At 27.0% G+C, this 22,965-nt stretch overlaps 1 protein-coding gene across 1 annotated transcript; it reads left to right on the top strand.

Moving 5' to 3' along the window:
- Window positions 1–3,508: 3,508 nt before the first annotated feature.
- LOC107442610 (uncharacterized) lies at window positions 3,509–22,484 on the top strand. Its single transcript, XM_043052205.2, has 11 exons — window positions 3,509–3,828; window positions 6,824–6,866; window positions 9,346–9,659; window positions 12,033–12,200; window positions 15,188–15,280; window positions 15,901–15,973; window positions 17,507–17,564; window positions 18,141–18,246; window positions 18,884–18,964; window positions 19,895–20,011; window positions 22,250–22,484. The coding sequence occupies exons 1-11, from the start codon at window positions 3,637–3,639 to the stop codon at window positions 22,349–22,351; spliced, it is 1,347 nt and encodes a 448-aa protein (XP_042908139.1). The 5' UTR covers window positions 3,509–3,636; the 3' UTR covers window positions 22,352–22,484.
- Window positions 22,485–22,965: the final 481 nt, after the last annotated feature.

Below are 22,965 nucleotides of genomic sequence, written 5' to 3'. Positions count from 1 at the left end.
GTCATAAAAACCTACATTTTATCATTTATTTTTAGAAGGATTAATCTTGAAGATTTCTTTTTGCTTTTCACCTTTTTTCACTTGATATTTTGCCTTCATTCATATTTTGCCCTATTTCACTTGATATTGTTATATCGCTCTCAACATTCAACTTTTAAGTTTAAAATCTCAACATCCATACATTCTTAGTTATTTGGATTTTTTTTCCGCACTCAAGTCATCATTTCTACATATCCTTTCCTTATTTCATTGCGACGCTTTCTACTTTTATTTATAACTATGGAGGTTTAACTATTACTCGTTATCGATGAACTGCTGAAATTGCTATGGCATTTCAACTTCCTCTCTTGTTTTCTCTTTGTCTTGTTTATTATCCTAGCTTTTACATTTTACACACTTTTTTTATAATTAAATGTAATTTATTAACATTATTGTAATTAATGTACACTTTCACAAAAAAAAAAATTAGATTATTTTAACTATATTAGAGACTACGCAACTGCTCGCTGTCGCTTACCAATCCTCGAAGCTAGAGTATTTCTATTTACCTGTCCAACCAACACTTTAAAAGATTACTGAAAGAATAACAAACAAAAGAATTAGATATTGGAGTGGGTTCATATGCAAATGAAACTTTGCTACTTAATTACTTTTTTTTAAGTAAGACAAATAATTTTTTTTCTACAAAACATTACGATTCCACTGCTAAACAAAATAACATAGCACAAAAAATCAATTAATAAACAAATTTAACTATGCATGAAATAAAACTCAAAAACTAATGTTCTCTTAGTTATATTAGAGACTAGGCCGACCAGGTGGCCGAGTGGTTAGCATGTCTGACTGCGGAGCGGATGATTGCGGGTTCGAATCCCGCTCAGAGCATAGATGTTTCTTTCTCTCTCTGTGTTTTATGTCCTTTCTTCTGTGTGAATGTAACCCGCCCCATGAACGGGTTTGTGGTTGTATGACGTGGGCGAAGCTACTCCACCGCCGTGGCTTACCCATAGGTGCTCACTGGGTAACGATAAGAGAGTAGCAATTCTGGCATTTCTGAGGCCAATGGGAAATAGACCCAATTGCCCGCCATTAACCAAAATAATAATAATAATATTAGAGACTACAACCCTTACTCACTATCGTTCACCAACTCTATTCTCTGACTCAGGATTCAAAGCTTATTTCACCTGAGGATCATCGGGTGATCTAAGTTTTGCTCTTTTATTTCGTTCGCATTAATATTAAAATAATTTGAATGTGTTAAAAAAGTTAAATTTCATTTGCATATTATATGCTTAAAAACCAAAAAATGGAGAGGAAAAAAAAACATTCAAGTGAGAGAAGTGTTATTTCGATTCCTTCCACATTTTTTTTATTCTTATTCTTTTTTTCTAGGCATCCAAAAAATCACTCCAATAACTTACTACAGCTGCTAAATTCATCCCGATAAAAACATTTAAAACTGATCATATTCATAATAAATGAAGATCCAAATCGAAAAATTTCAGGAGTGAAATTTAATTTAATTTTCATCCAAATTAAATACGTTTACATGAAGAAGAAAAATTTTTGAAGGCAATAAAATAAAGTAACATATATTTGCTTAAAAATTCAAACCATTAAGCTGAAAACTGATAATAAATTGATCCCCAACACGCATCTCCTTAAAGAGAGAGGGTGAGAAAGAAAATCACTACAATTGAAGAAAACAGGGGGTAATTTTGAGAATCTCCTATATGCCAATTTATATAATTATTATAATTACTCTCATTAAAATAATTCAGCATTTTTTCTAAATGAAATCAGTACATCGGGCTATGTTTCTATCTAAAATATGATTGAAAATACGAATTTTTTGTTAAACTTCCAGGTTTACATAAAAAACAAAACCTGAAGAGTGAAGAGATCTGCTTGTGAGGCATCCTTTGGCTCGTCTGATTTAAGGGCTTTAGGACATCTTCACATGCATATACATCCGCTGGACGTCGAGCGGCTTATAAAGGACCTCCTCTGGAAAAGTCACAGAACACTAAAGAGGACAACTTTAGGACATAAAAAAAAATCAGTATGCTGTATGAGTAATTTAGAAACAAAAGAAAATTAAACAGTGAACATAGAAAAACAAGTCACAATAATACGCCAGTATAGTAGTTCCTTTTTCGTAGTAAGAGTGTAGAATTTCAACTAATTATAACTACGAGGACAGATCTTATTTCAATCGAAGTACTCTGTCGTATTCCACTCTCCCAAATGTTATTTTATAATAGGTGTTGAACAACTGATATTTTTTTCAGTTTACGGCTAACAGTATCAAATTTCAAAGCCTTGTAATTTTGAACTCAACACAGAAGAGAAGAATATTGCTGGATTAGGTATTAGGATAAAATAGTCCACGTGAGTACCTTTTTTTTTTTTGTAGAAATAGCAAGCATTTGCGTTATAGAGCATTCTCATTGCAGGCGATCGCAGGTCGATGCGATTCATCCATGTACGAGGTAGATCGCCCAACCAGTAGTTTCTAACCATTCACACGAACGTCAAGGGCAATCATATTCAGTCTGAAGGCTCCCTTACGTGGAAAGGAAAACCTCCCACCGTTAGACTGACCATTGGAAATTCTAACCCATGATCCATCTACCACTGAGGATATTTATATAAATAATTTTAAATATAAAGACTGAATACAATCTAAATTTCAATAATTCCACTTTTAATATAAAAAATGGTCAATATTAGCTAAACAGTTAAAATTCCTAGTCATTACAAATTTAGAAATTGATATTTTTCTTTATTTGATTAAGAAATTGAATTTAGAATTTTTAATAGGATTAAGAATAGAATTTTTTTTTTTTTTTTAAATTTAGTTAAGCTTTACTTCTAAATTGTAACGAAAAGAAAAATAGAATAATTTTTTTCCTTCATTTTATTAAATTAAAAATCAGACGCAACAGTTTTTTGTGCGAAGTTAAAATGTATCATAGATAATGAATTATAAACGCACAAAAATATTAAATTAAAAAACAATTTATATTTTTTCCTACCTAAATTTAAATTAAATGCTTATATTAAAATATATAATTTAGTAAATTTGAAGTAAAAATACTATATAATTGTAAAATAACGTTTAGTTCATATTGCTTTAAAAAATAAAGTGTGCGAAATATATGCTTCCGCGTCACTGCAGGGGATCGAACCCCCCTCTAGGTTTGTAGACTCGAAGTTAATTGACTTCAAAAATTTTTTAAAATGTCAGAAAAACTAAATCTTTACAGTGTGTTTTAAAAAAAGGCTTACAGTTGCTAGAATACATCATACATTTTAGAATAGGGAATTCGAATATTATTTGCTTAATATTTAAATGAGGAAATTAATTTGTGCGAGTCTTTCATGTTAAGAATAGAGAAGTTCCGCGAAAGCTAGGACCTTACCATACTAGCGCCAAAACTGAGGTTTAGTCGTCACTTCCGGAACTATTTCAAGTGGCTTAAGGCTTACTTCTGATTATCTCCGAAAGTGATAAGTTTGTAAAGCTACAAGCTAATTTTATTCAAGTGCATAAGTTGCTGTCAGTTACAATCAATCAATCAATACTCATTGTTTGTTTACTTTTTCCGAAGTTCACCTTGTTATGCAACCATGCCAATCAGATTAGTGGGCAAAAAAAGTCATTTTACCGGAAAATTATTATTTGAAATCCTTAGTAATTTAAAAAATTATGGTGTCGGTCGTGTGGTCTGCTTAAACAGTTATAAAAAATTTCCTGAAATTTGTTATTATGTTGTTCGTAAAGTGATTCCCATGCGTGAACCAATTGGTCCTGGCCCTGATGTAACTATGACTTTTAATGGATTTTTATAACTTTTTAAAGTACTTTTAAATTTTGCCGGTGAATTTTAACGGTAATTATAAAATCTAAAAATTTAAGAAAATGAAAAGGAAACTGTTGATACTTTTGTGGCCGGTGATTTAACATGAACGTGTTTTTCGTCTGTGCCCGCGAAATGAAAAAGTACTTTTTTTTACAGTGCAATTTTAAGTTCAAATAAAATAGTATTTTTTAAAATAGTAGTTTTTAAAAGATAGTATTTTATAATAGTAGTTTTTAAAAGAAACAACTTTACTTTTTTTTTTTTTGTCCATAAATTGTTATTCACGAAGAAATGACATAAAGTGTAACATGAAATTTTGATACTTATCAAAGCTTCTCAATGGATTTTAAATTGCTCTATTTCAATGTGTTTTTCATTTTGGGGTGAGACTAATTAAATGATTTCTTAGCTTCCCCCTTTTAAAAGCCAAATATTCGGCTCGTTTTAGTCAATTAACAAAGTTTTCAGCCAACTATTGAAAACAAGGAAAAATTTCTGCATCAGAATCAAAGGAATCAAGTCTTGGTGACAAAAGGAAACCAACTAGAAGGGTATAACTTGTAGAGTATATCCCACATGCCAACCTCCCTCTCTCTCTCTCTCTCTCTCTCTCTCTCTCTCTCTCTCTCTCTCTCTCTCTCTCTCNATATATACATATATATATATTAAAATTTTCAAGTTTAAAATCCCTTTGGCGATTGTAGGTGGTGTGTAGGTAGGTAGGTGATCACTAACAGAAATACCCCAAAAAAAGAAATTTTTATATTTATAATGATATAAATCGATGTATTTTAATCAACTACAAAAATTTAAATGTTCATTCAATTTTCAATATTTTTTATAGAATAATTATCTATTTATTTAAATTTAATTCTATTAATTTCAAACATAAATGTAAACTTCATAATAGTTTGATTGTATTTAATGTACAAGATATGAAAAAGACTAGAAGAAATGTTTCGAAAGCAGGCTTTTTCCATAAAGAATACTTGTTTTGGTTCAATTAAAGATAATATCCTTTGGAAAGATTTCAGTATCTACGCCAAAATAATCGCCAGGGTCTAGTAATTTCTATACCTTTAAAAACCGTATATTTTTAATTTTAATAAATTGTTTAAAACTATTTAAAGTTTCTTTACCGTATCCTGGTGTAAAAGTTATTTTTTCAAATCCAAAGATTTTTATAAAAATCCGGAGGTCGACTTATACATCGATAATAAAATTGGTCATTCATTGATTGTAAAATATTGGTGCATTAAAAGCTATGAGATAGATATGTATAAATCTGTATTTATTTAGCCTTATCAAAACTATTTTTAATATGTTTTCTAAAATTAATTTTTCATTTACTCTAGCCATATTTTCCTTGTATATAATTTTTTTTTTCGGAAAAAAAATGAAATTAAAAGTTAAGAGAATTTATTCAAGAGTGATTCAAAATCTATAACACCATGAAAACTGACACAATGTTATAATACAATGTGGACATACCATAAATCTACAATCTTAAAAATTCCACAGCATCATTTGTGTTGAATTCATTAACAATGTCATTATACGGATCCCACTCTACAATGTATTCAACTTAATCCACATTTATTCAGTCCCACAAAAAATTGTCTTTTCCCCCATCTAAATTTGAAATGCCATGGTTTTCAAAAGATTTTACTATAACACCCTGAGGCAGAATTGCAGTGACATTGTTGCAGAACATTACAGAGTTCTTGCAGAAGGATTTTTCTTTTGGGAAGAAAAAATTTAATTTGAATTGCGCATCTAAATAATAATTTTTTTAGCTTTCAATTTATGTCGATAGTATCATAAATACAGGTAGTGTTTTGATTGTATTTTAGGGAGTTATTGATTTTCACATGGTTTTTAATTATCCAAATATATTTCAGAGGATATGGGAAATTCAAGTCGTACATTTGAGTATTTACTTTTTAAGGCAATGCTTCAATCAATTTTTATGGCAATTATTGCTTTTGATTTCCGTGTAGTTCTTAAAATCCAATATTATTTATTACAACAATGAAATCTTGAAATGAAACACGCATTTGAGTAACCCCTTTACTCGCATGATTTTGACGTTGATCTGTTTTTCAGTAATTGCTATGATAAATTTCATGATTTTTAATTATTTTTTTTAATGTGATGACGATTTACAAAGTGTGATAAAGGAAATAATTAGTGTGTTTTTCTCCCCGGCAAAATGTGAGAATATCGCCCATAATATTGGAATTAAAAAAAAATACTACATATTCAATAAAAGTAATTTTATGTTGTTTTTTTCTTTCTTTTTTTGTAAACACAGCTGTTTTGCTACTTTAAATTAGTAACATACATCTTTGTTATTATTGGAAGTACCTTGCTGAAAGAAGCATCTTTATTTGAGGAAAATTGTATCACATCCAAAAAGAGTTAATGTGAAATATTTTTAACTTGAGAAAATTTTGTGAACTTAATAATTTTTCATGGCTGCTATTTTTAAAATGTCTGTAAACTGGTTTTATATTCTAAACAATGCAAAAGTCATTGAGAATTATTAAATAATAGTGCCATTATAGAGACTGCTTCTTTTCAACTAAGCCTTTACTTTCATGTTCCTCTAGACCACAGAATTCTTTTATTTCTACTTAAGTTGTAAGAAATTAAGTAATGCATTCCTACAACAGCCCATTATGGGCCTAAGGGTAATGGAGGTTGAGGCTCCACAATAATGTGACAAATGGCATGATGTTGTCAACTGTCCATAGTTACGTTCCGGAGAAGCTTGTACCCATCAATCAACAGGCTTCTAGCAGTCATTGAGAATCAAGCCCCAGTTATTTCACAATGACAGATCAGTGCCTTAACCACTGAGCCATTACTTCTCAAGTTATTATAATAAATAATGCTTTATTTCTTTTGATATCATAATATGTTGGAAAGTGAAAAAACTTTTCATTTTTTAGGAATTGGTATTTGGAAAAGTTTGGGTTGAAGAAATATTTCGTGGTAAGAATCTGCTTATGATTTTTTGTTAATTCAATTTTTTTGTCAAAGAAAAAAATTATTTTAATATAAATTAAGCATTTCTAACAAACAAACCTCGTCTTTTAAAACTAACTAAATTTTATGATATGAAATTAAATGTAAACTGAAAAAGAAGCACAATTGTTTATTTATTTAATATCAATTGTCATTTACTATCATTCATAATTGGTAAATTTGTTTTTACACATAATATATCAGACGGATCATTTCTATTGATGCTAAATTTTATTCATTAGTCAGGTTTTCATAATGCCAACATAAATGGCATTTCCCCACCAAGAGAATGACGTTGTTTAAAATTAAATTCGTGTATCTTTAAAAACATTTTGAAGTCAGCGGAGGTAACATATAAGAATGACCATTCTCCATTAACAACCATTTTACTGTGGAGCAGAGAGTGGTCGGTCCCGAGAGGTTTCACTGTAGTAAAATTATGCACTATAGCATTGTTTTAAACACCATACTATGTGGAAATATGTAAAATGTAATATCCATACAAATATGTAAATATTCATACAAATATGTAATTATGCTATTTTGTAACAGTAAAAAACTTTTTATAATATTTCCAAGCAAGACACAGTTTCTCCATTAAATAACTGGTTTATTTGAGTTTTGAGATACTGGTTTACTGTGCAGGAATGCATCCATATATTCAATTGAAAAGTTAAATCTGATTTAAAATGTAAAAGATGTTTCTTAAAATTAAATTGTTTCCGTATATTATCGAGACTATATTGCCCAGGAGCAAAAATTACATTTAAATATTACATTGCATATTACATTTATTACATCTACATTACAAATATTACAGCAAAAGTTACATTTAAATCTCTTATTTAACTGTATTTTTTAAAAATTCTGTTTCACTGTTTTATTTTTTTATTTATTCTGTTTGTTGTAACTTTTGAAACCAAGAATTTTTCCCAGCTCTCAGCAATAGAGCCATATATTTATTGTAGCCATATATTTATTGAGGAAGGGGGAAGCGAGTAAGCTATGATTTGGTAGCAGATTTCACCAAGTAAATGTTAACACTCGCTTGAAATAAGGGCATTTTTTTAGTATATATCAGGGGTCTGTCCAGATATTTTGTGAAAGGTCCGGTTTCTGTGAAATTGTGAAAAAATTACTCACATTCTTTCAACCAGGGTCCTGCTTTAACGAATTTGTGCAAATAGGGTCCGGTTATTGCAAAAAACTTCTTTAGTGAGTTTTTAAATTGTAAATAGATGCTAGATTATGCTCAGCACTGTAAAATTATAATAAAAAAAATTGAATTTTCAAAAATAAACAGCAATTGCTGCTTATAAATTAGAGATGCAACATACAAATGTTTGGTATTTATCCTATACTGCTGAACGCAGAATATTAATTTTGAACGAATAATGGAAGAATCGTCTGCCGAAGACAAAACTTAATTCATTTACATCCATCTTTCTTGTTTTCTGCCCGGGGGAGGGTTTATTCAATTAACAAAACAATGATGAAGATAAACAATTTTGTGAAGGATCCGTTTTTAAGTTAAAATATTTTGTGAAGGGTCCGTTTTTATAAAAATATATTTTGTGAAGGGTCCGTTAACGGACCCCAATTTCTTCTAAACAGACCTCTGTATATATATATATAAAATTCTGACAAAAGTAAATTATCTATTTCTTTTAATTGTAAATTTAAATACACAAATATTAAGTGAAAAATTGTAATTTTCGAAGGTGCTGTGACCCTTTATTTGTAAGATGTGAGGGGGCTACAGCCCCCTTTTCCCCCTGGTTCCGTAATCCCTGTTTACAATTGAGTAATTGTAGAGTAGAGTGTAGAGGAAAGCAATTTTGTAGTTGTACATGCACTTGTACTGTCTCCAAATCTTCAGAAAGGAGGGGCCTCAAATTCTCGCTTATTGCCAATTAGTGTATCTCTAGTGTAAGGTTAACAACCAGACCAATCCAAATGTAATTTGACTGTTTTTTCATTTGAAAAAAAAACATTCTTAGATATCTCTTCTTAATATTTTCAGGCAAGAAAAAAGAAGAACTGCAGTTGATAACTGTTCACACTTGTATGCCCGACTGGTACTTAATACCCAAAGAAGAAGAAGGGAAGTATTTAAATTGTGAATTAAAAGAAGTTGTTAAGACATTACCCAAGTATGATTCAGTACCTCCTGTCATTGGAGAAATAATGAAAAGAAAGGATCCTTCACTTAAAGAACCAAAGATGGAAAGAGTTTATCCGTATNCAAGTCACATAATTTAGGTTTTTGCCAATTTGCTTGGCAAAAACCTGTTTTTGCCAGGACGGTTTTTACCGGTATCTACCATGGTTTTTTCCATCTGCAGCAAAATCTTGCCAACCCTGAACCAGACCAATCCAAATGTAATTTGACTGTTTTTTCATTTAAAAAAAAACATTCTTAGATATCTTTTCTTAATATTTTCAGGCAAGAAAAAAGAAGAACTGCAGTTGATAACTGTTCACACTTGTATGCCTGACTGGTACTTGATACCCAAAGAAGAAGAAGGGAAGTATTTAAATTGTGAATTAAAAGAAGTTGTTAAGACATTACCCAAGTATGATTCAGTACCTCCTGTCATTGGAGAAATAATGAAAAGAAAGGATCCTTCACTTAAAGAACCAAAGATGGAAAGAGTTTATCCATATCTCTCCCCCCATCTTTCATACCGAACAGCAGAAGAAGGCATGAAACCTGATTATAAACTCAAAGTTCAAATACCTGATGAATTCAAAGTTGGAGTAAATTCAAATTTCTTTGTTTTTTGTCATTATTTAACATTTATATCACCATACAGAGATGTCTAAGCTGGCATCACTTTATTTTTCTGTTCACTCGTAAAACATTAATGAGTTTACAGAAAGCAATCAATAAGAATGCGCTTCTATTAGGATGTAAACATAAACCATCGAATAGAAATGGTGCCAATGACAATTGATTTATTCGACTCAGTGTTATAGTTCAGCTTCTGGCTTGGACATCTCTGTATCATAAAATTGTAGTTGTCAACTCACAGTTTCATACTTTAATGAACAAAGAAAATCTAGATACCTTTATATTATAAACAAAAATTTAAATAAAAATAATAAAAATTACAATGCATACCTATAAATTATGTATCTGTTATTTAACTGTATTTTACCAGGAACAATTATATACAACATCCCTTATTAATATTATTTTCTGTTATTATTACACTTTTTGATTATTATTCAAAATTATAGACTTAAAACTAAAAAGTCGTTCTTTCTTTGCTATATTAAAGTAGCTGCACAATGTTATCTTATTAAGCAACATGCTAAAGATATTTCCCTACAATTTTATAGTAATAAAATTGTGAATAAATGTCTGCCTTTATCACAAATTTTATGTAAAACTATATTCATTTAATCTATGCAGTTAAAATAATTCGTATGAAATAAATATTGAACACTTTTAAGCAATATAAAAAACTAACTTATGGCTCTAATACTGAATTAGCTCTGGTGTAAACTTTTAAAGAAGTTTTCATGATAACACAAAAATGAATAGGAATTTAAAAAAAAAAATTTTTTTTAATGAAGTTGCAATGGTAACCAAGTAAAATTTAAAGTTTATCAATAGAATTAAAAGCTAAATCTATTGAACCAATTCTTTGATAATATAATGAAAATTTGCTCTCTTTTAAGTGAATAACTTTCATATTTAATCTAACAATTCAATAATCATCATGAAACAGTAATTGTGGAGGCTTGCAAAAAAGCAAGTTGTGGCAAAACTCGTAATTAATATTTAAATTGCACTACAATGTATGCAAAAAAATGAGGGAATGACGGTATAAATATGTGTAAAGATACTTTTTATCAATATTTAAATATAATTTCGATTATACTTGTTATTATTTTAATGCTTTTCTCTCATTAAAATTGACCCCTTTATTCTGCTGTAGTGTGTGCACTTTTATTCCTCAGTACTTGAGTATGTATTGGTTTTCTTGTTGTGCAAATGAATTATTTTAGTCAAACATTTGTTTAAATATTCTTTTTGAACACTAATCTCACTTATCATTTATAAATATCAGGCGAATAAAGTTTTGTATCCTTTTCTTTTGCCCCTGATTTTTACTCATAATTTTAGTTTATCTTTTCTGTAAAGTAGAAGGTCTCAATCTTTTGGAGGTTGGTTGCAGGGAAAAATATTTAAATTTTCAAGGGCTGCGAAAAATTCAGTTTTAATCACAATTAATCTAGGATTCCTTAGTTTAATTTGAGTTGAAAGCTATCTTAGATTTATAAGTACAATATCAATTTGTCCTAATGTAACATAAATTACAGCATATTATATATAGTTACAAGTTATACATACCTATAATATTTTTGAATTGAAAAAAAAAATGGCAGAATTGCATTGTTGTCTTCTCTCAAATAATAAAATAAAAATTTTTCTCTAGTAAATTAAATGATATCAAGATTTTATCTCTTTTTGTGTAAAAATAATTTTATTGTTTTTATAATTTGCACACATCTTCAATTTTTTACTTAAACAGCATATGTTTTGATTTTGTAAAATAGTTTCAGTAGAAACACAGAAAACTGAACTTTTAAAAGGCAAAAAATTAAAAATAATAAGATAAAATAATAAAAATTTGTCTTTAGTAAATTAAATGATATCAAGATTTTAACTCTCTTTGTGTAAAAATAATTTTTTTATTAACTTACATATATCTTCAATTTTTGATTTAAACAGCATATGTTTTGATTATGTAAAAAGTCAGTAAAAATAAAAATAACTGAACTTTTAAGCGACAAAAAATTCCAAACTTTTGACTATCAAATGTGTATATGTTTATATTTTAAACGTTATAACTTTTTTTTTCTATTATTAAGATTAATTTGAAGAACAATTATATATTGATCTTATTCAAGTTATGCAATTTTTTTTCATATTACTTATGGCTTGAAGGTAGATTTTGTACATTGAGCATTTTAGGACGACATATGATCCCATGGCTGTAGGTTGTAGACTACTACTTTCGAAGAAGAATCTTATTTATTGAGCAATTTTAAGTTTTGTGAAATTATATATTTTAGTTTTATGCATATATTGTGTTGTTAATCATTATAATTATCATTTAGGTAAAAGACCCAACTCACTTTCTGAAACTGAATGACAAATTTAGCAAATCTGATTCTTCTAAACCATCATCTCAAAACCATAATGTACAGAGAGACTTTCATTCATTAGTGTCACCAAATAGTGCAATAAGTACTTCAAGAATCCTATTAAATTATAATATGCTACAGGTAAAGCTATAATGTTTATACTTTTCTCATTAGTTTTTATTTTATTTTTAAATTGACTCTTAAATGCTCAGTAGTATTCCAATTTTTGTCTAAATCTTTCACTACTATAGCTGATTTTAGTGAGAGAAAGAAATTTGGTCATAATTTGTTTGGCATTTTTATATTTTAAAAGATTAAATAAATAAAGCTCTTCAATTCAGCATTTGAAATTTTATACTTTACTCTTTGTTCATCTGAATTCATTTTTTCAAAAAAATTTAAATTGCCTATATGGTTAAAAGCAAATTTACCATGAAGGATTTTTCCCACAATCTAGTATCTCTAAGAATGATCTTCTTGTCTTAAAGGAAAGTGGCTTACAGGAAGTGTAAATACTTTACCTTTTTCTAAATGACTATTTGAAATTTCACATCTTATCATAAAAACTCATACTCAGCTGAAAGTTGTTTACACTCCTGTGAAATATAATAATATTTTTGTTTTAATTATGTCCTTCAGTTGCCTTTTTGAGCTTGAAGTCTTACATTCCGATACAAGTAAAAAGTATCTCTGAAAGTGGGTAGCATCTTAAAATAAGAACTATGAGCATCTTTGAGGAAAAATAATAAATTTGAATGATGCTTCATAAGTTTTTTTTACTGAAAAACTTTAATCTTTTTAAATGTTGAAGTTTTTATTTTAATACTATGAAAACATTTTAAAAAGTCACATTTAGTAGTAGTATTTACATTTTAATAAATTAATCTAAGTGTGAGGATAAACAATCTACCCACTTAGTATGATTTAAAAGTCTTATATGGAAAATATAAACAATTCTGTAATCCTTCAATTTAAGGGTCCTAAATCCTTGAACTGAAATCTTTGAATTTTAAGGGCTCATAAAATCCTTAACTTCGTATGTTAGCCCATTGGGTCAGCATCATAGGATCACACATTGGACCAGCTGGTCCATTCTGTCTGCTTTTTCTTTTTTCACTTGACTCCTCCATAGGTCTGCCTCTTTTTTGCACCAATATTAAAGCTAATAATAAAATTTTTGTGGAAGGCATTCTCAACATATGACCTATCCTTTTCTTTCTTTTTATATAAAGGTAGATTTGTTTTTATTTAATGTTACTGAAGACGTCTTAATTAAATATGGTTTGAGACCAGAGTATTTTTAGAATATTTCTTTAATTTCTGTTTTGTTTTGCCAGCTGTGTTTTTTTATTATTATTTTGTAAGTTTCCATTTTTCCGACCCATATAATATAATTGTGCACTCCTTTTCACTGAATTAAAAATATTAATTTTAGTCTTAAGCATTAAGTTATTTGATCACCAAACCTTTATTAACTTTTTGATATGTTATTGTGCCTATGAAATTCTTGTTCCTATTTCTGCATCTGTTCCTCCTATTCTTTCAACTATTGCAGCAACGTGTGTTAATTTTTCTACATCTTCTATTTTTCCAATTTTAATTTTTATTCCATGCTCTGTTTTGCCATTTATTATTATAGTTTTTTTTTTTTAAAAATTTCTTTTCAATCTAATGTTCTTGCATATTTTTCGAAAATAGTTGTCTTCAATTGCAGATATTCAAATTTACTGGCAAATAAAACAATTTCATCAGCAAAATCGAAGTTTTTAAATACTATTGTGAAATTCCATCTTATTTTTCTTTTTGCACCTTGGATTGTATTTCTCTTTATCCAATAAATTATAATGATGAACACTGACATCTTGTTTAACCCTAGTCTCTTTATTAAAGTGCTCTGCCAAGCTTCCGTTTACTTCAACACAACATTTTAAATCCCTCTAAACTTTTTAATGATATTTATAAATTTTTTGAAAAATGCCATTTAACTCTAAAATTCTCAATATCACCTCTTTATTAATAGTGTCGAAAGCTTTTTGAAGTCAATAAAATGCATGTACATTGTATTAAATTTGGGATTTAGTTCAATAATCTCCCTTGAAGTAAATATTTGCTTAATGTTCCTGCACCACAAACCAATTTGCTTCTTGCATAATGCCTTTTCAACCTGTTGATTAAAATTTTTCAAAACACTCTGGCCGGAATTGACATATTACTGATTTGCTAATGGAAAGATCTTGCTTTTTGGTAATTTTTATGATGATTGATTCTCTTCACTTGTTTAGGACTTGTTTCTATATTAAATTAAAAAAGGGTTGTAGTCTTGTAACTGTTTCATCAATATTAACTTTTAGTATCTCTGAAATTTGATCACTATCAAAAGATTTTACAGATTTTAATACCGCCAAGACATTCTTGATTTTGATCAATGAAATTTTACTTTTGTCATTAGAAATACTAGCTGTTGTTAATTAATGTATTTCTAGATCTTTGTGTTGTACATTTAGCATTTCTTTAGAATGCTCTATTTTTTTTCCAACTATTCGTTTATTACTTAAGATTTAACGTTGTTTATCTTTTTCATTTTCAAACACTACTTGAAATTTAACACCTTGTCATAAAACCTTACACTAAACCAAATGTAAAAAGACAAGTGATTTATACTTCTTGTAGAAAATAATATTTTAAAAAAAATCTTTAGAGCTAAAGACTTTTAAAATGGAGATATTTATTGAAAACCTTAAATAACCATCATTAGTCTTATTAATATTTTCATGGACTTAGATTTTGAAAATTGGTTTTAAACTTACTTTATTGAAAATTGATTAAGTAGAGCTTTATTGAAAAGAAAAGAAAACAGTGCAAATTATAATTTTCTGTTGGTTAAGGTCAAATTATGCCATATTGCATTATGTCATATAAGGTCACAGTGAATAATAGCACTAGAGTTTACTAATAAATGAATAATAGCTATGTAGCATCAAGGCATATCTATTTTTCAGTAATTTCTAATCATGTTGGAATATTTAAAAATATGAAAAGATGTTTCATACAATTATTGATATTAATTTGATGTTTTTGCTTTGCATATTCAAAAACAAAATATTTTCTATGTATTTTACTTTTTTAAGATTTCAAGAATGGCAACAAGTGTTTCTTTAATGAATGGTTCAAGAGTTCAAAAAATAAAGAGAAAATTACGAGAAATGATGGGTGTAAAAACAGTATGTAATTTTATTTTGTATCATGACCTACAGAAGCTAAATTGAATTCTGAAAATTTATGTTTAAAGCTGTATTTTTTAAAACATTTATTAACTTTTTTAACTTTTAACTTAAAATTTTTGACTAATAATTTATTTTTTATAACTCTATTATATGTATGTTTTGAAATCTTCATTAGTTTTTCAGACATCTTAAGTTTTTATCCAATCTTTTAATCATTATAAGATTTTACATAGCTTAAAATCCAACACTTTTCACCCAACTGGATAATTGATAGCTTGAACTTGACTAGAATAAACTTAATAATTTAATCATTCAGACTTCTCCAGAAAATAAAACATATGAATTGATGCATTTATACATATTGTCAAAGTTTAATTTTTTTTATTTAAACTTCTTCAAATTTAATTGCTGCATGATTTTATCCATAGCAAAAAACCTACTCATTTAAATTCAAATTATGCATAGTTTTTAAATTGTATAAATTATTTAAAAGATATTTAAAACAAGGTTTTTTGTCAAAAAAATTCTTAAATTTTCATTATAGTTTAAAGAAATTTTTTTTTTTAATTAATGGTATTTTGTATGGCTTTGCTATATTTTGTCTTTGTATATTTTAGAAAATTAACATTGCTGCCTGCTTAGTGTATGAAAAATGTGCTGATACAATTGATTTGCATGCTTTCATGAGATGTAAGTCACAACTTTTGTTTGTTCTCATTTAGTAACTTGTTTTTGTACATTTCTTTTTGGATATAACAATTTACATTTTATAAATCACTTTCCTTTTTTTATGTTATAAAATATCAAAGAAGGTTTTACCTAAGCAAAAGCACAACATGAATAAAGCACAAGAACCTTTCTTGGTAACAGCCAATCATTTGGTGTTTAGACATTATTGTATTGTAATAGAATTTGTACTTTATTCACATTATTTTTTTAAGTCTACATAGCATACCACAAAGTATACCTTGTCCTTTTTTAAATTTTTACTTAAAATTAAGATTATAATTTTGCTAATTTGCAAGTTTATTTATAAATATTTTATTTATTTATTCATTTCGTCTAATTTTATAGGTAAAATACCTTTCTCTTGTTTTGATTTTGTATTTGTGTATTTATGCAGTGGAATTTTTTAAATTTAAGATATCCAATTCATTTTTATTTTAGATTCCTTTTTAAAATAAGTTTTCTTTATCATGTTTATTAAATTTTATGCCAGGTAATTAATGTGATGTTTCAGTTTTTAACAGATAGAATAGGCAGGCAAGATTTGTGTATTTTTGCTGGGGAATTTTTTAAATTTAAGATATCGAATTCATTTTTATTTTAGATTCCTTTTTAAAATAAGTTTCCTTTATCATGTTTATTAAATTTTTTGCCAGGTAATTAATGTGATGTTTCAGTTTTTAACAGTTAGAATAGGCTGGCAAGATTTGTGTATTTTTGCTGTAGAATTTTTTAAATTTAAGGTATCGAATTCATTTTTATTTTAGACTTCTTATGTTTTGATTTTTTCTTTTTAAATTAAGTTCTCTTTTTTATATTTATTATTAAATTTTATACCAGATAATTAATGTCATGTTTCAGTTTTTAAAGCAAAATCGCATGAATCGGAAATTAATTTCCACACAAAACTTTTAAGCAAGTATCGCATAAATCTAAAACAGCTTCTACACAAATTATTACATAATAAATAAAGCTGTTATTTAAATGATTTAAAGAGTATAAATTGAAATATTGACTAAAAATATATTATTACTTTTCTTTTCTCAATTTACAATATTATTATATTGCTATTTAAGTGAAAAATATGGCCACCTTGTTTAAATAATTATTCAATTGTGAAAAATTAATTGTTGTTATTAAATAATTTTCAATGGCGCATGATTTTAAACATGCTTGGAAAAAATATTCATTTTATTCAGATAAATTGGTAAGTTTTGTGTTAGAATAATTCAAACGTAAAAGGAGAAAATAAAAATAGTTTGCACATAAAAGCTGCTTAGAAGTTATAAAAATAATTACTTTTAATGTTTAAAATTATGACAGAGTATTTATAACAAAATAATAGGTTTGTGCTTAGTATCATTTTATTCTCTTTTTTGCCACTGTAAATAATTCTTGTTTATAATTTGCTGCTTGTGTAAATCCACTTAATTCTTTTAAATTTGTTTCACTGAAATGATGTTAAATATTTAAAATTTTTATGCAAATTTATTTTAGATTTTAAACTTCCTGATACATTTCATTCCTGGTTCCTTTCCATAGAACTTCATGTGTGGTAAGTATGACCTAAAATTTCAAATCAACGTCAACTAAATTATGTAGCATTATGTGGATACAATGTATACATTATATACATTATATAGCAAATAAGATAATAGCAAAGTTTGTTTAAAATGTTTAAAGCAGATGAACAGAAACATGTTGAAAACCGATAGATTTATTAAAAAAATGATATTTTACTGTTTAGCTTCGTATATTATTAATTTTTCGAAACAAAAATCACATTGCATAAATTGTTTTTGCTTGGAATACATATAATTAATTTTCTGTATCTATTATAAGTATTGCACTTTTTTTAAAAAATTGTTTTCTGCTTTCTAAATTGTTGCCCCTTTTTTGGCTGCCCTCTAGTTTTATGATATATTTTCCCTTTTATATTTATTTTTGAAGCATGTGCAACTGTTGAGAATGCATTTTAATAATTATATTTAAGTAATTTAAGCATTCAGTGACAGGAATTTATAATTTAAACAACTTATTTTTTTATGACTCATTTGAAAATCTTATAGTATATGATATGATATATTAAATTTTGTTTTGATTATTTATGCAACTTCTACCATATTTTCAGGATTCTTGCACTTGTAACCATCTCTGAGAAAAGTGGAAGATTGTTTCGCAACAGATTAGTTGAAGAAATGTGGAATGATTGTGAGGAACGTTTAAACCACTTGGGGGTAAATAATAGTTTATCTTCTGTTTATGTTGTTATTCCAATTCTCAATACTTTTCTGTTGGTTGTATTTGTGTAGCTACAATCCTAGATACAAGATGGCTACAATAGTTTGGCTTTATGTGCAATGTCTACTCAGAGATGTTGATATTTGTTTCAAAAATTTAACTCTTTTGCTATTTATTAAAAAGCATGTCGAAAATATTTAAAAAAAATTATAGAATATTTTATAATAAATAATTGGAAATTACATTAAATTTTGAAAGGAAAAAAGGGGCAGACATGTGTTTTTACATTGATAATTTTATGATAGAATAGGAACCAATATTTTTGTTGCTGTTGTTGCACAATATGATAATAATCTATATTAATGTATGAAAAAAAGCCCTTTTAGATGGTGTTTAGAAGCACTCTGTATAAGTTTATAAAAATTAATTTTTGCTGGTCGTTTTATAAGTTCTTTTAGGGAATTTTACAGATGGGCAAATTTAGAATGATAATGTTAAGCCTAACACTTATAAACTCTTTTTCTAACCAATAACTAAGAAAAACTGGTTTTTCCTTAGAAATTAAAATGCAATTTTCTTTCTGTGTTACAAAAATATTATTTATCTTATTTACATTTTCTTCTCTTTGTGTAGCAATTACCTAGCTCTACTAAAAAGGAATATCTAACAAAGCTGAGTGAACAATTTCAGGCTGCTTTAATAGCTTATGATGAGGTAAGAGCGATTCGCAAACTATATTAATTTTTTTACACGTAATGTTAAAGGCTTTTCTTAATTTTACAAAGACTGTTTTTATACTCTGACATTATGATGTCAAAGTAACTTTAAGTTTTCAACTTTAAATGAGAAAATTTAAAACTTTCCATTTTCAGAAGTAAACATCTGATATTTTTAAAATTTATAACTTTAATATTAACTTTTTAACTATTAAATTGAATTTTAAATGTATTAACTAAATGTTTTAACGCATAATTGCTATGCTTTTTTTGTAAGCAATTTTATAGATATTTATTAAAAACTTGAGCATATAAATATAAATTTATGTTGCATGTATGCTTTTAAGTTTATTTTTTCTTTTTTTTTTCTCATTTGTATTTATCTTTTCATAATTTTTTATGTAATTTTATTTCTGATAGATACTAATACGAGAGAATTTTCTTAAATTAATTTTAACCATGAATTTTCTGGTAATTTTGAAATTTTGTAGCTCAATTGTTGAAATGGTGATTTCATTGAATCTTTAAACCAGAGATGTGTAACTGTTTTTAGACAATGGACCACAAAATATATAAAATAGAGTGTTGAGAGCCAACATTAGCACAATGCTGTAATTGTAAAAATACAGAAAATACTGAGATTCTGCTGAAAGTAATTTGAATTTACAAATGTATAATTAATCTTTGACTCACATGCAGATACTAAAAATAATTCATATGAATAATTTTAAACAAATATACTTATTAAATTACAAAGTAAATTATGATAAATATATAGGCATGCAAATATATATATATATATATTTATTTATTTATTTAATCAATATGGTCTCCCCAATTATGAATATTTTTCTATTGTTTATTTACTAAAAATTTTACTTAAAATTGCTATATTGATTCTCATTAATTTCTTTTCTTATATTGATAGGGTATTCTTGCTGATGATAGAACATTAGCTGCTGCATTATGGAGAACTCTATATGCTTTTGACCCAGAAATAGATCCAAGATTACTTGAAGCTCTAGTTTTATATGTTCGAAAACAAGTGAGAAATCTATATACTGTAGTACATTTTCATAATTCTTATTTTAGTTATAATTTGAAAACAAATAGGTTAAAAATAAAACTATTTCTTTATTTATATAAGTTGTTTTTTTTTTAAAAAAATTGCTTTAAGTTGATGACCAATTTCTTCCCCTTATAATAAAATTTCGAAGAGTGCATAGTGCTGGTTTTGAAAATACTCATAAATGAAAATGAATGCAAGAGCATTTCTAAAAAGTAGTAACAATAATGCTACTACAGGCAAATTTTAAAAAGTTTCTGATTTGATATCATTTTTTTTACTGGACATAATCTAAACGTCAAAATTATAATAAATTTAAGACGCTAAGCATTTTTAAAAGTAATACTAATTGAATAATTTAATCTTCAGAGAGAGCTGTAGCTTAGAATTTGGACACAGTTGACTTGTGGGTTCCGAAATTTTAAACATTCTAAAGCTCCAAATTTCGTATTCTGCTTTTAGTGGTCTGGAAATCAGTGACGCTTGTTTTCAATCAGAAAGCTCGCTTAGAAATTTGAATGTTAAAATTAGTTAGATTCTGCATTTGTAATCTAATTGGGAGTTCTAAATTTTTATTAAGGATAACATTGGGATGAATTATACTTATAGAAGTCGGCAAATGATTAAAACTTTAAACTTTGTCAGACATAGTTGTTCCAGTAAAATAGATAGTATGCTTTAGCTGGACAAAAAGTCTTCTAAATTTAATTGATTCACAGACATGAAAAAAAAAAAATTTTAAAAATGGTAAAAAGGCTCTAAAAGATTTGTAAATAATAAAATAAAAAAAATTCAAAATTATTGCTAAGCTTTATTATATATTTTATTCTTAATTTCGTAAGAGTTTTTATTCCCTTCTGAAATATGGTTACAAGACATAAATAACAATGTTCAAAAATTTGTAATCAATGCAACTGCTGCCATTTTATTTTGAATACACAACTTATGATAGATGCACTTATGACAGTTACTTATGATAGATGCACTTATTAAGCATGATTTATGTAAAAATAATTATTGATTTTAAAAATTAACTTTGTCATAACTATTTTTAATTGAATTTTAAAATCTCAGATTATTTTAAACAATAAACTTACTGGGAAAATTATAAGAACTGTTGTGGTTATGTGTTTTGGACATAGTTAATTTATGTATAAAAATAGGCATTTTGTTGTAAAAATATTTGATAAAATTAAAATAAATATTTCATTATGTTAAAAAAATTGTTTTATGGGTAGATAATAAATTTAAAACATTCACTCAAAGTAATTTCTGTTGAAATAATAGTGCTATTTATAGAATTACATTTGAAAACTCATCAAAACACCAGATTCCAAAATATTGTATAGTGCTGTCATTTGGTAAAAATATTATCAAGTAATTGTATTTTCTCTTGTTTTTTTCTTCCACATTTACAACAGAAAACTTTACAAAAATTAATGTAATTACAAATTTACTCTGAAATTCAGTTAATGAAATTAAAAGTTAATGTTATCAGAGCTTAAAGTTGAGATCTATGTTATATTCACACCTTTAGAGAACTGCCTATATATTGTGTATATTATTTTAGGGAAAAACATACTGATCATTTTGCTGTTACCTCTAATATTTATGGTATAGAGCAAGGGTTTACATCAATCAGGGATAAACTCAATTTTTGCACCCCCATGGTGTGGGGTTTAAAATGGGACTTTTTGGAATCACTTTAGGTTTTAAATAATGAAAACACTTAGAACAACTATACTTTGCATTGTTTTTTTCAAACTTTACTTTGAATAAAATTTTGCAGCTTTACTTAGGAATTTTTAAATCACTTCATAAATTTCCATTCAATTCGGTTTAAAATTCAACAATGTATGTTAGTGATATAGTTTCTATTACATTTAGATGTTTTTGATTGTGTTTGTTTTTTATTGAATGATATGCGTTTCTTCTAAAGACATTTTCCATTCAATATATCACTAATTTGTTAAAAATAATTTAAAAAAAAAAACAACTATGTGACTAACGTTTATAAATAACAAACCTAACAACTATATAACAGGTTACAAATAACAAAACTAAACAAAATACATTTTTAATTTAAACAGAAGTTTGAAATTTAATTATCGTGTATTTCAAACAAAAACATGCTTTTAAGCTCTTCCTAAAATATCTAAATAACCTGCTATTTAGGCTTTTCAATATGTAATACATCACTAATTTATTTATTTTCAGATTGAGCATCTGGATACCTTAAATAGTGAAGAAATGATGATGTATGGAAATGTGACTTTCCTGACTTTAACAGACATACTATCTGAGAAACCTGAAACCTAGAAAAGTTAAAGATGATAGTCTAGAAAAATTTTTCATTTGTTATTGGATTGTAGTTTTCTCATTTATAATATTTTGTAAAGTTTTAACAAACTATGCCTGCATTAATCATCTTAATAAACATTTAGTTTAGTTATTTGTGTATTTTTATAAAAGAAAAAAAAAAACAATAGTGTCCTGTTCTAAAACTGTTTTTAGCTAACTTTTTTATGCAGATAGAAATCAATGATCACGAAATAAACTGAAGATTCCGTTTAACAGACTTGAGACTCTTCAAACTTTCTAAATTTTAGAACTTCCAATATTTCTATTTCATTTTGTTGTTTTAATTTATTATTTTTTATTATCTTTAATCATGATTTATATATAAAGCTTAACAGTTTGTTGGTCAGTCAAAAAGCACATATAGTAAAAAAAAAACTTTGAATATATATATAAATAATTTAAATGTTTTCTTACAGTGCAAAACAGTTTGACACTTTTTATTTTTTTCATAATTCCAGTTGATAAATATTTTCAAAATTTTTATTCTTTTTCCACTCTCATGCCTGTTTTAAATTCTGCATGGATACCAACATAAATGTATTTATTTTAAACTGTTCAGACTAAGCTTGACT

This window comes from Parasteatoda tepidariorum, chromosome 5 (assembly GCF_043381705.1).
Source record: "Parasteatoda tepidariorum isolate YZ-2023 chromosome 5, CAS_Ptep_4.0, whole genome shotgun sequence".
NCBI classification, from domain to species: Eukaryota; Metazoa; Arthropoda; class Arachnida; order Araneae; family Theridiidae; genus Parasteatoda; species Parasteatoda tepidariorum.
The sequence above is the reverse complement of the archived record's forward strand: the minus strand, read 5'-3'. Positions and strand labels throughout refer to the sequence as shown.

Bases quoted from the DNA above. Each gene is read 5' to 3' on its own strand.
- LOC107442610 (XM_043052205.2), top strand. From the start codon at position 3,637: ATGCCAATCAGATTAGTGGGCAAAAAAAGTCATTTTACCGGAAAATTA. The intron at 12,201-15,187 runs GTAAAGCTATAA...TACTTTTTTAAG, and splicing joins TAAATTATAATATGCTACAG to ATTTCAAGAATGGCAACAAG. The intron at 18,247-18,883 runs GTAAATAATAGT...CTCTTTGTGTAG, and splicing joins AACGTTTAAACCACTTGGGG to CAATTACCTAGCTCTACTAA.